The sequence below is a fragment of the Eubalaena glacialis genome, unplaced genomic scaffold (assembly GCF_028564815.1).
Source record: "Eubalaena glacialis isolate mEubGla1 unplaced genomic scaffold, mEubGla1.1.hap2.+ XY scaffold_596, whole genome shotgun sequence".
Lineage (NCBI taxonomy): Eukaryota > Metazoa > Chordata > Mammalia > Artiodactyla > Balaenidae > Eubalaena > Eubalaena glacialis.
The window spans coordinates 1-15046 of NW_026871491.1; the positions used below are offsets into that span (position 1 = coordinate 1).

General features: G+C 43.1%; 1 protein-coding gene across 1 annotated transcript; it reads right to left on the bottom strand.

The window, feature by feature from the left end:
* Window positions 1-831: 831 nt before the first annotated feature.
* LOC133083701 (integrator complex subunit 10-like) lies at window positions 832-9822 on the bottom strand (the record flags this gene model as incomplete). The annotated part of the gene is made up of 9 exons (XM_061179796.1): window positions 9477-9822; window positions 8824-8891; window positions 7534-7637; window positions 5783-5922; window positions 3622-3703; window positions 2979-3119; window positions 2373-2544; window positions 1741-1910; window positions 832-965 (listed from the first exon to the last, which is right to left on the bottom strand). Coding segments are annotated over exons 1-9 (1140 nt in total), but the record flags the coding sequence as incomplete, so codon positions are not given.
* Between the last annotated feature and the right edge of the window lie 5224 nt (window positions 9823-15046).

Genomic DNA, 15046 nt, shown 5'->3' on the forward strand with positions numbered 1-15046 from the left:
CCGGCATTTTACAGGACAAAGTGTGCTGAGCCCTGACCCAGAGCATCCCCACTGTCACGTTACATGACGGGCCTCCACAGAAGTGTTCCTTGAAAGAAAGGATTCCTCTGCTTAAAAAGAGTTCGAAAATCAGCGTTGGGCACTGGCTCGCCAGCAGGCCAGACCAGAAGACTGATGGTTCACTCTCTCTAGTTTCCTGCATCTTTGTGCAAGCTGCCCCCTCTCAACAAAATCTACTTCCCATTTCCAAACAACAAAACCCTACAAGGCTGGCGTCAAATGCCAACCTCCTTCATGGGACCGTTCCAACATCTCCCCTCGGGTTATGACCTCCTACCCCGATGGCCTAAGAACTCCCCGTTCTGTGGCCAGTGCCCCTTGGCACCCCGCTCTACATGTCCAAGGTAGTTTATCTGGTTTTGCCTTTTAAATTTAATCGATGGCACTAAGTCAAATAGGTATGAACGACTTACACCAGGGTTCCTCCGCCTCAGCACTAGCGGCCTTTGGGGCTGGATAACTCTTTGCTGTGGGGCTCTCCTTGTGCACAGGAGCATGGTTAACAGCATCCCTGGCCTCCGTTCACTAGATACTAACAGTAACCCCTCCCCACCGAGCCACGACCATCAAACATGTCCTCGGACACTGTCAAATAACCCAGGGGGCAAAATCGCCTCTAGTTGAGAACCACTGATTTTATATAGTAATTATATTTTATAATTAAAAGACCTAAGCTTTATCAATTTAACTCCAGAGCCATGTTTTACAAAGATTCATTTCTAGCAAACCATAAACATATAATCTGTTAACAATTATATCTGAAAGAATTACCATGGTTTTATCTCTTCCCTCAGCTAGTTTCCTCTTTTTATGTATGTGTTTATTGCGATCAATTTCTACATCACCGTATACATTTGATATGTCCTCCAGAAGAACCAGTGGAACTTGGCTAGGGGCATTAGGACCTGTGGATGGAGGGAAAACACCAACACTTAAAAATGCAGCAAGGAAAACAGTACTTAATATCAGGTGGAAATTTACTCAACCATCGTGTGAAAATACGTTCAGTATCATCCCAATTAGGTAAACAAATAAGTATACATATACATATACAGAAATGAAAAACTGTACAGATATAAACCAAATTGTTAATAAAGGTTCTTTCTCAGTGGTGGACAAGGGAAAGCTCCCTCTTTGTATTTGTTCTTATGTTATCTAACAATTTTTTACAATGATCACGAAGCATAAAATTACCAAAAAAAGAAAAACTACCAAGTCGCACATACATTATTGTTATAAATTCCAAACAAATATATGAAACACTACAGGCAATACACAAAAATGAGAGCTGCATTATACTGGAAGTACTGTGGCTGATTTCACCCTGTAGTTTTCCTGTTTTTCCCATTCTCTAGAATTTACATGCATACGTATTATTTTTAAAATCTTTGTCTATTGAGAAGTCATTGTGAAATCTACTTCAGTACTTAGCTACATCTGCTGCTTTTTTAAAACAGAGGCATTCAATATCTGTATTTAGTTTCACAGTACCACTACATCCTTTGACATAGAAGCTTTTAATGAAAACTTACTTACATAAATATCAACAACTAATGAAAGCTCTGGCATCACCCCGCAATTATTTGGATCCAAGAACAATGTTAAGGTAAACATTTTCATCTTCCTCACCACCCCCAATGAGGCCAGTATTCTGAGACACTCTAAAATTCTTAAACCAACCTTGGAATAGAGACGGCTGTATGCTGTTGACATACTGAAATGCATTCTTAAAGAAGACCAACATAGTGGAATAAACCACTTGGTTTTTATATTTTGCATGAGCTTCATTATCAAAGTTGTTCATGTATCTGCAGAGATCCTTCATTCTATGCAAAATATCACCATAGCTTCTGAAAGGTGAAGGACAGTAAAAATTATTTAATTACTCTGGGCTTGTCAGCAAAAGGTCTACCAGAGAAAAGCCCCAATAAAACCATTACAACTACCAAATGTGGCTCTAGGCATGTATAATTATTCTTCATTGTCTGCATATGGATGCAAATTCCTCTTCTGAATTAGAGCAGCAACAGGCCAAGAGTTCATGACACAAACATGCCAAGTAGCTTCTCTTTCCTCTAAACACCAAGGAGTGCTTCAAGCTCAACAGCATCTTAAGAGTTCATACTTCCATTACGAATCTTTAAATAAGGTGAAAAACCACACTCTTTTGCATAAATACTGAGTGTTACAGAATTTGCCCAGACAGAGGTGTACCTCTACATTATATGCTTTTAGAAAAAAATATTTTGTTTTATAGAGAGTATGCTATCAAAAGATTTGTTATGCAATCTTAGAAACGAACAGTTTTGTACCGTCTTCCTTTATCCATCTGCCAGTCACATCTCATTCCAACAACATTCAAAATCTTAAACAACCTCTCCCAAGGGTCCACGATCTGGGATGATTTTTCAGTCAGCCCCTCTATTATGTACTTCTGAGAGCTACGTTTGCTCGGTGACATTAAATCAGACGTTTCTTGGGCACCTGAGATGTGAAAAAAAAGTAGTTGACAATTAACATTACTACTTACTATTTATGCGGTACTTTATAGAGAAAAAATGTCTAACTCCCATGCAAAAGGCAAGAACACAGAACCTCAACATGTTGTGTGTTTTATTCAAAGACCCACCACTGGCCCCTGGTAGAGGAGGAAGGGACCTTTGAGCTGTGGTTAACGTAGGAAGCTAACCTTATAGATCAGCAGGTTCACTGTTTCAATCGAGGGGTAAAACTGGTTCCAGAAAAGTCTCATCTCCTAACTGTAGTGTTTTTTTCTAGGAACCGTCTTTTAGCAAGACTATCAAACTGGTATGTATCCAGAGGAGAATAATCCGAATGTTGAGGGATTTCTGAGCTTGAAATTTTACAAAATAAAAAATACAATACAATAAAATAAACTGCAGGTTATTCCCACTTACCTTGATGCTGACTCTCTATTTGAGTAGACCTAGTGACATAATTGATATAAAATTCAGCTGCTTTGTTCAAGTACTTATACAACAAATTGGCAGGCAACCGAACATCATGGTTGTTAATTATTAGAGGAAGGACATCACACACTGTTGAAGAGGGAAAATTAGGAAAAACCGATTAAGCTGTTTGTCTACTCTAGGGTTCTGGCAAAAACAAAATTTATTTTAGAGTTCACTTAATGTACTACCTAAGATAGACAGGCAAAAAGAAACCCCTTATGGCACATTTATTTAAAAACTGCAGTGCAGAGGGACACCAGTGCAGTGGATGGAGTCAGCAAGGAAACACACAGGCAGATTCCACATTATGAGTGATGTTTGGGTGGAAATTCAGGTGTTTGTTTATTAGTATGCTTCATACTCAAATACATGGTTACACGTACTCTTTCAGAGATATCAACTATTACATAATAAAAATTTAGGAGTTGTTTAAAATGCTTTCTGAACTGAAAAAATAAACACAGATTTAAATCCCATAATACGAAGAGTTCCTTTGCTTTCCACAAATGACCTTATTTTTGAAATGACACTTACCCCCAGCATATTCTACTTAGCATAAGGAATGAATACAAGATGTAATTTTTCTTACCAAATAATTTTCTAAAGCAGTTAACAGGAGATTCTTGCTCTTCAATAGTTTCAGCCTCCAATAGTGCCTCCCCAAGGCCAACCTGTTTCAAAATACAATTAATCATTTGTGTTAAGTTTCAGATGTCAGAATTACAAGAATAAACACCATATTTGATTTACCACATAGTTTGTACATTCAAACTTACCCAAGAAACAAATACTATCATTTTAAAGACTAGAAAACAAAAGAATGCATCAGCAACACCACCCAGAAGGGAACCCCACATGCACCTGACCACAGACCACTCTGTCTTGGTTATTCTCCCCTGAACTAGTACAATTAAAATGTCTAAGAAACTTAATGGAAGCACTGGAGCTAGTTTGATAATAGAGATGTAGAGATTTTTCTAAGAAATGTAGAAACTAACTTTATTCTCTACATCAAGATGCATTATGTAGACAAAATTTAATATCTTCAAGAGTTGCCGGGAGTAGTCAGTCATACAGCCTGGACTAGGTCGGACACAACTGTTTGAGAAGGCCACCTTCCCATTACTGATGCCCTAGCCTAGTAGAAAGCTGGCTTCTCCAAATCCACCAACACCTGCATCATCTTCCTTGTAACCACTTGGCGATGCATGGCGTGGGGGGAGAGGGGAACCATGTAAACAATTACATGAGACAGAAAGTTAAAAGTCAGAGTAATGATCAGGGAGGACACCAGGTTGAACAGCATCCCCCCAAAATTCACGTCCACTCAGAACCTCAGAATGTGACCTCATATATTTTTTATCTTATAAAAAAGGTCTTCATGGGACTTCTCTGGTGGTGCAGTGGTTAAGAATCTGCCTGCCAATTCAGGGGACATGGGTTCGAGCCCAGGGCCGGGAAGATCCCACATGCCGCCGAGCAACTAAGCCCGTGAGCCACAACTACTGAGCCTGTGCTCTAGAGCCTGCGAGCCACAACTACTGAGCCCACGTGCTACACCTACTGAAGCTCACATGCCTAGAGCCTGTGCTCCGCGACAAGAGAAGCCACCGCAGTGAGAAGCCCGCGCACTGCAACGAAGAGTAGCCCCAGCTCGCCGCAACTAGAGAAAGCCCACGTGCAGCAACAAAGACCCAATGCAGCCAAAAAAAAAAAAAAAGAAAAAGGTCTTCGTAGAAGTCATACTGGATCAGGGTGGGTCCTAAATCCAATGACTGGTATCTTTATAAGAAGGTCATGTAAAGACACAGGGACACAGACCACAAAGAAGGCCACATGACAACAGAGGCCGAAACTGAGTGATGAAGCTGCAAGCCAAAGAATGACAAGGATCGCTGGTGCCCCAGAAGCCAGGATGAGGTGAGCAGGAGTCCTCCCCAGAGCCTTCACGGGGAGCACGGCCCTGCCCATACCTTGCTTTTGGGCTTCGAGCTTCCAGAATTGTGAGAGAATAAACTTCTGTTGTTTTAAGGCACCCAGTTTCTGGTATTTTGTTATGGCGGTCCTTGAAACTAATATACGGACGTACAGAGAAGGTTAACTGGGGCCAGCAGCCAGAAAAGTGGAGCCAGAAAGAATAAGCCAAAGAGTTTGAATTAAGAGAGTTAATGATTTGAATCCCACCTCTCCGTTACTGGCTACGGAAAGTGACTAACATATATGTAAAGTAGGATGCTATCTACCTCAACGGATCTAAGGAGTACAGAAGGACCTACTGAACACCGACCAATGCCTGCCAGTAGCACTCAATAATAATTAGAGATATGAGGAAAGGGCAGAGTAGAGGGAAAACAGTGACCATGTGGCAAAAGCATGTGAAAAATGTTAAGAATACAAACTATGGCTCTCCTTTAAATTCAAACACATTGTTCAATACAATGAAACAGATTATTTTTTAAAACTTTACTGTACTTTACAAATTGAAGATAAGTAGCAGTGCCAAGGCTTGGTGACTGTTTCCTCACACTGGTAACACAACTTCTACTGGGTATTCATAGCGTTTGGTAACAGTGACATCCTTTTAGCTTTAATGACAAAGATTCCTTGATTTGAGTTCAACCTTATCTGGTACTCCTCAGAATTAGAATAATCTGCTTTAGAATAATATACACTGTAGCTCTTAAACATACTCGTGAGTCCACTGATCAATTTTATTCTCTTTTATGAAAAAGGAAAGGATCAAATCTTACCCCATGCTGTACCACCGTTTCAGGGAATCGTCTCAAAAGTAGAAGCAACATTTCTGATCGTTCCAAAGTGTTGAAGCATTGTTCCGTAACCTTTAGTAACATTTCACACTGAACCCGACCAGGAAGAGTTTCAAATAAACCTGTATATAACACAGTTCACTTTTAAAAGTTTCTTTCAGAAAGAAAGTACGGAAGCAAAAGTGGAAATAAGGCATCATCACGTACAGAATGGTATATACTAAGTGAAGAATCACTATTTTTGGAGTTCACCTACAACCTGGAAGGCTTTGGGGTCAGATACTATAGGGCATAAGATATTTGCTGAATGACGATAAAACCTTTGGAGGCCTTATTGGATCTAGAAGAGAAGAATGATGCCTGGGAAGGGTCACAGCAGTGCTTGCTGCTGACTGAGATAAAAAGCACTCACTTGAGTTGAAATGACCTAAACAATCTACTTTCTTTTTTATCCAAAATCTGAAATCCTGGATTGGCTATAGCAACCAACACAGAGTGAAGGTTAATGAGAAAGGTCATAAATTACTAAAAGTTTCTCTCCTGTTCTGTGGAGATCTGTCTAATCTACAGATGTTTTATGATTACTGTAGAACTTGTTAAAATATATTCAGTTTCCCGGGCTAACTGATAAGTCCACATCCTTTAAGGAAGTTTAAAGGGTTCTAAGCATATGCTCAAGGGATCAAGTGACATCATTTGTACAGGCTTCAGTTGCCAAGAACAAAACATGCATATGGGTACCAATACCACAGATGTGACTTTTTTGTGAAATTACTACACAGAACTTGGTATTCCAGAAGTAGTAATTTTTTTTAAAAGAATTATATGTTTTTTATTATAATATAATTCTACTTGGAAATATTTTGGTATATCTACAACTGTATTATATGAGATAACATCATCATTATGTTCTAATAACAGTAAAAAGAATGATCACTTTCTAGATATTTCTGTTTTTCAGAAAATTATTATTTTTAAAATTAACAGCTCAATAAAATTGCATGTTATTGGGTTCACAGTTGTGAGTCACTTTTACTATGGTGAAATAATTGCTAGTATTTTTACCCAAGTAGGCAAAACTTCCAAAATACAATTACCTTGAATCTCATACAGACATTTTATAAAAATTAGATGAATTATCTTCTTTTACATTTTTGCTTCTAATTTTATCATAAATTATGTATATTGCTAGAGTATGTAGCATAAAACACATTATTATATCTTATCTCTGATTTCTTAATGATAGCTTTAATGCCTTACCTATTTATCGATGTTGGTAATTTTATTTTTTACATCTTTATTGGAGTATAACTGCTTTACAATGTTGTGTTAGTTTCTGCTGTACAACAAAGTGAATCAGCTATACGTATACATATATCCCCACATCCCCTCCCTCTTGCATCTCCCTCCCACCCTCCCTATCCCACCCCTCTAGGTGGTCACAAAGCTGATCTCCCTGTGGTGTGTAGCAGCTTCCCACTAGCTATCTAATTTACATTTGGTAGTGTATATATGTCAGTGCTACTCTCTCACTTTGTTCATCTTCCCCTTTCCCCCTGTGTCCTCAAGTCTGTTCTCTACACCTGTGTCTTTATTCCTGTCCTGCCACTAGGTTCATCAGAACCATTTTTTTAGATTCCATATACACGCGTTAGCATACCGTATTTGTATTTCTCTTTCTGACTTACAGAAGTAGTAATTTACACACCATTAAGTTATCACTTCATTCTTACTTCTTAAAAATTGGGTTTGTTTATCCTGTGAATCGTTTCTTAATGCTGATGTAATAATGCTGATTTCTCTCCACACCACGGGCTGATCTGGGAAATTCACAAACCTATTTTTAAAATGAATGCATTAAATTAAAATGTCAGATTCCAAATAGTATCCAAAAAAGAAAGTAAAATGCTAGCATCAGAGAAAAACACATTTTACTATATTCCAAGTGAATACACAGATGTACCAAAACAAACCGAAATAAAGATATAAAAATAAAAACTAAGAAAAATGAGGGTACTCACAAAAGTCTGTAGTTTTTTTAATAAGTGAAAAGACAAGTGACCATAATATGCAAAACACTCCTAAACGGCAAACAAGAAAAAAAAAAAAAAAAAAAACTCCCCAAAGAAAAAAATGGGCAAAGGCAAATCACAGAAAAAATACAAACAGCCAAATATTTGAAAAGATACTCAGTCTTATTAGTAATACAACAAACACAAATCTTTAAAAAACAGCAAGATATTGTTTTCTCCTACGGCACCGGCAAAAATTGACAGCTGAGAGAAAGACTGATAATATCGAATGCTGGCGAAGGTGTGGGAAAAGAGGCACTCACACACGGTCAGTGGAGACGTAAACTGAACAATACCTTTTGGAGAGTAATCTGACAGTGCATCGAAATTTAAAATGCGCATACCCTTCGACTAGGAAAACCTACGTCTAAGAATCCACTCTGCAGAAAAACACCCAAATGTGAGTACAAAACTGCTTTCTGACACTCTGAATATAATTTCAAACAACTGGAAACTACCTAAATGTCCGCCGAGAAAAGAGGGCTGAAACGCCATGCAGACAGGAGAAAGAAGCAAGTAGATCCCTACGTGCTGGCCTGGAAAGCGCCCCATCACAGTGGGTGAGCCGTAGGTGCTCACCGCTGCAACTCCTCCCCCAGAACCTGCTGATGCGCCCTGGCCGTACATGCACACAGACACACACACCCCTGAACTCGGACCGAGGCTGGGAGGGACTTCCACTGATTACTCTCTACACTTCAGTACCGTCGCAACTTCTGCGAGGAGCCTTATTACGTTATTCCCAAAGTAAAATAAATGATTGAATGGAAGAGCTGTAACAAGAATAAAACCTAAGAAGACTTCCCCGCAGTTAACGGAAGGCCTAGACCCACGACCAAGTTAAGCTTTAGGTGCCGGACACGCAGATGAACTTGAGGACCTTCCCCCAACTCCCTCTGCCACAGACAGAACGGAAACCTCCCGAGAGGGGCGGGCGGCGTCCCCACTCACATGTCGTAGAGCAGCCTCCCGGCGGTGGCCGTCCGCTCCGCGTTCCGCTCGATGGTGTACATCTCATACTGCAACACGGGCCGGGGCCGCGTCAGGCCCTCCGCCCGGCCGGCCCGGCTCACCCCACCGCCCCGGAGGTCCCAGGGTCGGGCATCACGTGCTGACGGAGCCTCAGGGCTCGCGCCGCACGGCCCCGGGGCCCCGGCTTAGCGCAGGCACGTCGCCCGCGGCCAGCGGGGCTTCTGACTACCCGCGACGGCAATGCGGTGCAGGTCTACGACGTTCGCGTTCCTCGAATGCCTTTATCTACCGCGGGGCCCGCAGATGCGCAGTACTGGTCCCCTCACAGAGCCGCAGCCCGGAGCTGGCGCCTGTGTTCACGACACTGCACCCCAGCTCCCTCCCGCGGGGACCCAGAACACCCCCACCCCGCCCCCACCCCCGCCACTACCCGCGCCCGCTCGGCGGCCGTCCGGACCCACGAGCCGGCGGGCGGCCTTGCCCGGCGGCGCGAGGCGCTGTCCCGGCCGCCGAGAGGGTAACGCTCCCGTCGCCCCGACCCGGAGCGGGGCCCGGGGTCCCCTGGGCCAGCCTCGCGGGGGGCTCAGGGAAGCGGGGAGGAGCGCCCCACCTGCGCCCCCGCCCGGCCTCACCTGGATGTTGAAGTCGGCGGGGTAGAGGCTGCGGGCCGTGATCAGCCAAGCCTTGGCGGCCCACAGGTCCTGCTGCACCAGCTCGCGGGCTCGCTGCACCAGGAACTCGCAGTCGCCCTGGGCCGACATGACGCGGGAGGCGTCGGGCGGCCTGAGGCTGCCGGACCTTCCGGCTGGGGGACGCCGCGGACCTTGCCGCAGCAGATCTTGCCGCCGCCGCCGCCGCCGCCGACGCTACTGCGCAGGTCCGGGGTCGCGCGGCCGCCGCAGGGTGGATCCGGGAGGGCTTCCGGACTTTGCGAGCAGTCTCTTCCCGGCCACTCTGCGCCTCTGCTTGGCCGTTTCCTCCTCTGAGGACTTAGTGCGTTCGTCCCGGCTCTTCCAGGTCGCCTCCAAGACGCGGAGGAGCGTATTCTCACCCTGCTCGGGAGCGACCCCGGTGCAGCCAGGGAGCCTGCGCGGAGCCCGGTCCTGGCCGGGCGGCCGGGGGCCGGGCGGGGAAGACGCTGGAGGGGGGAGCGCCGAGAGGCGGCGCGGAGGCGGCGGAAAGAGCCCCTCGGAACCTCCGGATCGGATGTACAGAAAGGCTCGCGCTGGTTTCGGTCAGGCGGTAACGCCAGCGTTTGGACCGGTGCTTTGGGTCCTCAGCACGGTCACGTCTCATGGTCCTTGCGCCTTTATTCCCTGGTTTCTCCGAAAAGCATTTATTGAGCCAATTGCAGTCTTAGTACTTTGCAGGTGCTTGGCTGCATGCCGGGAGCTACCGAGCCGTTTATCCTGTTCCAACCCGAGTTTACAGTGTTAGGGACCTGTGACCTACAGAAAATAGCTGTTTTAATTCTCTTTCAACCAGAATCAGTGTCATTTTCACCAAATGAAAACAAAACAGTCTACCTGATCTCGTGAAGGGAGGCCACACTTAGGAACCGGAGGAAGCAGCATTTATTTGCCTAATAGGAGGCATGTGCCAAAATGTGGGTTCCCAACAGTTCGTTGGAATCTCCAGTCCAAGGTCTATATACAAAACTTTTAGCAAATTCTAGTACCACTGATATCTTGGACTTAAAACCGAGATTAGGGATCCAAAACTGATTTTTTTGGAAAAAAAAAGAAATGACTATATACTTCATACATGAAAACATTATAAATATGGTAAATAAATATGAATATATACTTACTATCGAGGGCAAAGAATGTTGCCTGCCATCCGAGTAAACAATGACTATTGCCTGCCCGCAAGCTATCAGCCACTGTAACCTGGCCCCCCCTCCACCCCGCGCCCCCCATTAGTGCCCCATGAGCGGAATTCAGGATGGAGAAAAACAGGATAGTGGCCCTACATCAAGATGCATACCTAAGGAGTAACTTTAATGAGCCCAGACTCTTGCATCTTCCCACGTGTGCTTTTCAGCAGAAACTCCTATATATCCTCACTCCCCTTTACCTCTTTGGAGCAGTCCTGCAGAGCTATCTGAGAGGCTGTCTCCCAGGCGATGGTCCTCAGTAAGGTCCCCAAATAAAACATAACTAGCAACTTTTAGGTTGTGCATTTTTCTTCAGTCAACACTGTGGTTATACGTAAAGTATAATATGTACTTCGTAATTATAATAATTTAAAAATAAACAACCGTGGGACTTCCCTGGGGGTCCAGTGGTTAAGACTGCGACCCCACTGCAGGGGGTATGGGTTCGCTCCCTGGTCGGGGAAGTAAGATCCTGCATGTGGTGTGGTGCGGCTGAAAAAATAATAAAATAAAAACAATCGTAAAGTTAGTGGTGAATTAGTGTGTTAGTTTTAGAGGAAAGTACCAAGAAGAGCAGGCTTTAAGGAACACCATGTAAAGCGCCAACGCTACCAAATCCATCCATGTCCAGGCTCTTTTGCTATTTCGCTCATAATACCAGTCTAAAAATGATAACTTTAGTATCTCCCCCCTTATTTTAAAACCTTGATTTAAAAAACTCGATTTTGTTTCATTAGTATCCTCAATGATATCTTTAGGTAAGAGTCATTGCTTTACCCTCAGTCACTCTGATACATTAATTGTATTAGCGCTTTGGGAAGCATTATGGTTCCTAACGCTATTTAATGCCCTCTGATTATGCACAGGAACAGCGTGATTATGCGATCACTTTGTAGGCTGGGATGGATTGCTCAGTGATAGAATTTTTTCGGCTTTGTAGAAAGGAAGGTAAACAGATCAGGGGACTTCCCTGGTGGTCCAGTAGTTAGGACTCGGGGCTTTCGTTGCCCCGGGTTAAATCCCTGGTCGGAGAACTAAGATCCTGCAAGTGCGGCCAAAAAAAAAAAAAGAAAAAGGCTTTATATACACATAAATATAAAAATCAGGATAATTTTTATCTTATAAAGTGTAGATCAAAAAAACAGATTGCTAGCTTAAATATTGTTTTCATTATTTCATTGATTTTAATGTATAAATTGTATAATGTGTAAATTGGCAAAAATGACTGATTGGGCTTTAATCTTTAAACTTTATGTTTTGGTTATGGGATTACAAAACAGAAACCAAAACAAAACTGTGTACCTGTTCCTGAGTCTTTAGTTCTCTAGTGCTGTATTAGGTAACAACTGAAAATTAAAATTTTAAAGCTAGGGCTAAATAAGGGAGCTCTGGTTATAATTTAGATACCAATCAATTGAGTTTTTGCCAGAATACAAGATAAGACTTGTGGCTATTTTCTAGCCAACCTCTTAATTTTGAAAGATCTCTAGATAAATATTTGTCCTAGGGTATCATGCTGGCATCTCAAAGTACAGAAGACAGGCACCATACCATGTGGGTTTACGTCTTTTGGGCCTCCTTGTCCTGATCTCGAAGCCTCACTGAGCGTCTGGGCGCCTGGCTCCCGTTCTCCCTGACAACTTCTAAGTCACATAAGATGCCCAGCATCCAGCATCCAGCATCCAGCATCCAGCCTCAAGCTCCTGGACCTCAGTTCAGTGATTCGTATTAAACTCTATATTGCTTTTTACCGTCCACTTCAAAATCTCAAAACTCATACACAATCTCTTAACTTTCCTGCCCTCAACTCTCTCCTTGGTTCTTTTCAGCAATTTCCTCCTTTCTTCCTCCCTGATGTTAGCTTGACAGACCTACCTTTTCCTCCTAGTTTATCTGCCTCCTCCTGCTATAGCCTTGCTTGGACACTCAGCATGCTCAGCGTCTTTGCTTCTTATCCCACCTGTATCCACTCTTCAGATGAACAGCCCTGGATCCACCCTGTGGTGCATCTTGCTGGGTGTTGCGACTGGCTTGAAATAGGGGCAATAGCTATATAGTCAGTGAACGCTGAGGAGGCTGAGTCCTGCTGGAGAATAGCACACACATGTGCAGATTGATGCTGTAAGAGATTCCTGGTCTTAGTATCAGTCTGGGCTCTCAACGACTCCACCTCCCACTCTTTCAGTTAGGACTCTGGATCTACGAGCTGATGGGAATTGGGTACTTTCTATATAGTCATTCAACTCAGATTTCTGCTCACCTGGCTTAGACTTTCTCTGATTTTACAGATCAAGCCGTACTTTGGTGGAGGCTGTCCATCTATTTTATTCCTGGGAACTTTATGATCAATTAGCCACTGCCACAGACCTTGAGAGCCAAAATGCTCTGATGGCCACTCTGTCCCCGTGTTTTATTATGCGAATTGTGCCTACTTTGTCCTTGATGGTCAAGTGCTGCCACCACACTGCTACCACACAGGGATCCCATTATTCCCATTGAAATTAGGGCACCCAATTCTACTGCGGTTATCTCCCACCAGCATCTCTGGTGTACAGAGGAGAGTTAGCACTACGACCTTTATGGATTCTGGTGCTCCCTTCACTAAAGCATTTCTGGGCCTCCTGGGTTGGGTGGTAGGGGCTGGCTGAGCAGGCTGCACATAATGAATTAACTCCAACATTCCCATCTCAGTGAGCCATTATAGTCCTTTCTCTAACGTATGCTGGGAAAATTCCAGCATCTCAATCTAGGCCATCTATGAACCAGTCTTCACAAGTATACTCTTAGAGCCATTTGGCACCTAACAGCTGTTCAACTATCTATAATAGCTGCAGATCCCAAAAGAGGGATCTGCAACTATTGTAGCAGATCCAACAGAATTCAAAATGGCTGTGATGGATAGGGATGCCATATGCAGCCCCTGACAAGGCCTAATGGAGCAAAACATGCCCATTTGACAAGCAGTTCCTAGACTGCTACTGGACATGTTGAACCTAGAATTCTTGGTAAGTGCACCCATATTGATAAATTTGGTCCTATCTCATTGTATAATTTATCCTATTTGGTCAATTCCAAGCATCTCGTGGATGTGAGTTGGTAGAATCCTAAAATTCCTTTGGGATATACTTTTTCTCGTCCTGGTTTTGTAAGTCACTCTTTAGGCCATATAGGAATTTCTTTTCCTTAAAAAAAAAAAATGTTTTACTTGGAAATAATTTCAAACTTACAGAAAAGTTACAAGAATAAAAATAGTATAAAAATTATCCATATACTTGTTAGGGGTTGAATTGTGTCCACCCCTCCCCCCCAAAAACAGATATGTTGAAGTCCTAGTCCTGACACCACAGAATGTAACCTGATCTGGAAATAGGGTCTTTACAGGGGTAATTAAGGTCATTAGCTTAGGCCTTAATCCAATATGACTGGTGTCCTTATGCAAAGGGGAAATGTGGACACAGAGACACACACACACAGGGACAATGCCATGTGAACATGAAGGCAGAGATGAGGGTGATGTGTCTACAAGCCAAGGAACATGAAAGGTTTGCAGCAAACCACCAGCAGCCGGGAGAGAGGCCTGGAACACTTCCCCGTCACAGCCTCAGAAGGAACCAACCCTGCTGACACCTTGATCTTGGACTTCCAGCCTCCAGAACTGTGAGACAGTAAATTTCTGAGGTTTAAGCCACCCAGTTTGTAGTACTTTGTTTGACCACCTTAGCAAGCTAATGCATACTCTTTACCCAGGTTTACTTATTGTTAACATTTTATTTCATTTGCTCTATCATTTGCATGGATTCTCTCTCTCAATAAATACATGCATAATATATATTTTACTGAACAATTTGAGAGTAAATTGTATTTGTCATGGCCCTTTATTCCTAAATATTTCAGCGTGTGTTTTCTAAGAATAAGGATATTCTCTTACATAGCCAAGGACGATGATCAACTTCAATACCTTTAACCTTAATAAAATAGTTTCATCCACTCTACCATCTACATTCCAGTTTTTAAATTGACCCAATAATGTCTTTCACAGAATACCCTTTCTAGTAAAGGAGCCAGTCTTGGATCAGGTATTGCATTCACTTTCCACTTCGTGTTCCTTGAATGTAGAATATTTCCACAGCCTCTCTTTGCCTTTTATGACATTGACATTTTTGAAGAATATAGCTCCCCTCCATTTTCTTTTACATAGAAAGTTCCTCATTCTGGGCTCATCTGTTCCTCCTCCTGGTTAGATTCAGCTGTGCATTCCCAGGTGGAACACTACATGTGTGATCTACCCTTCTCTGGGCATCACACCTGGAGGCATACAATGTCCAT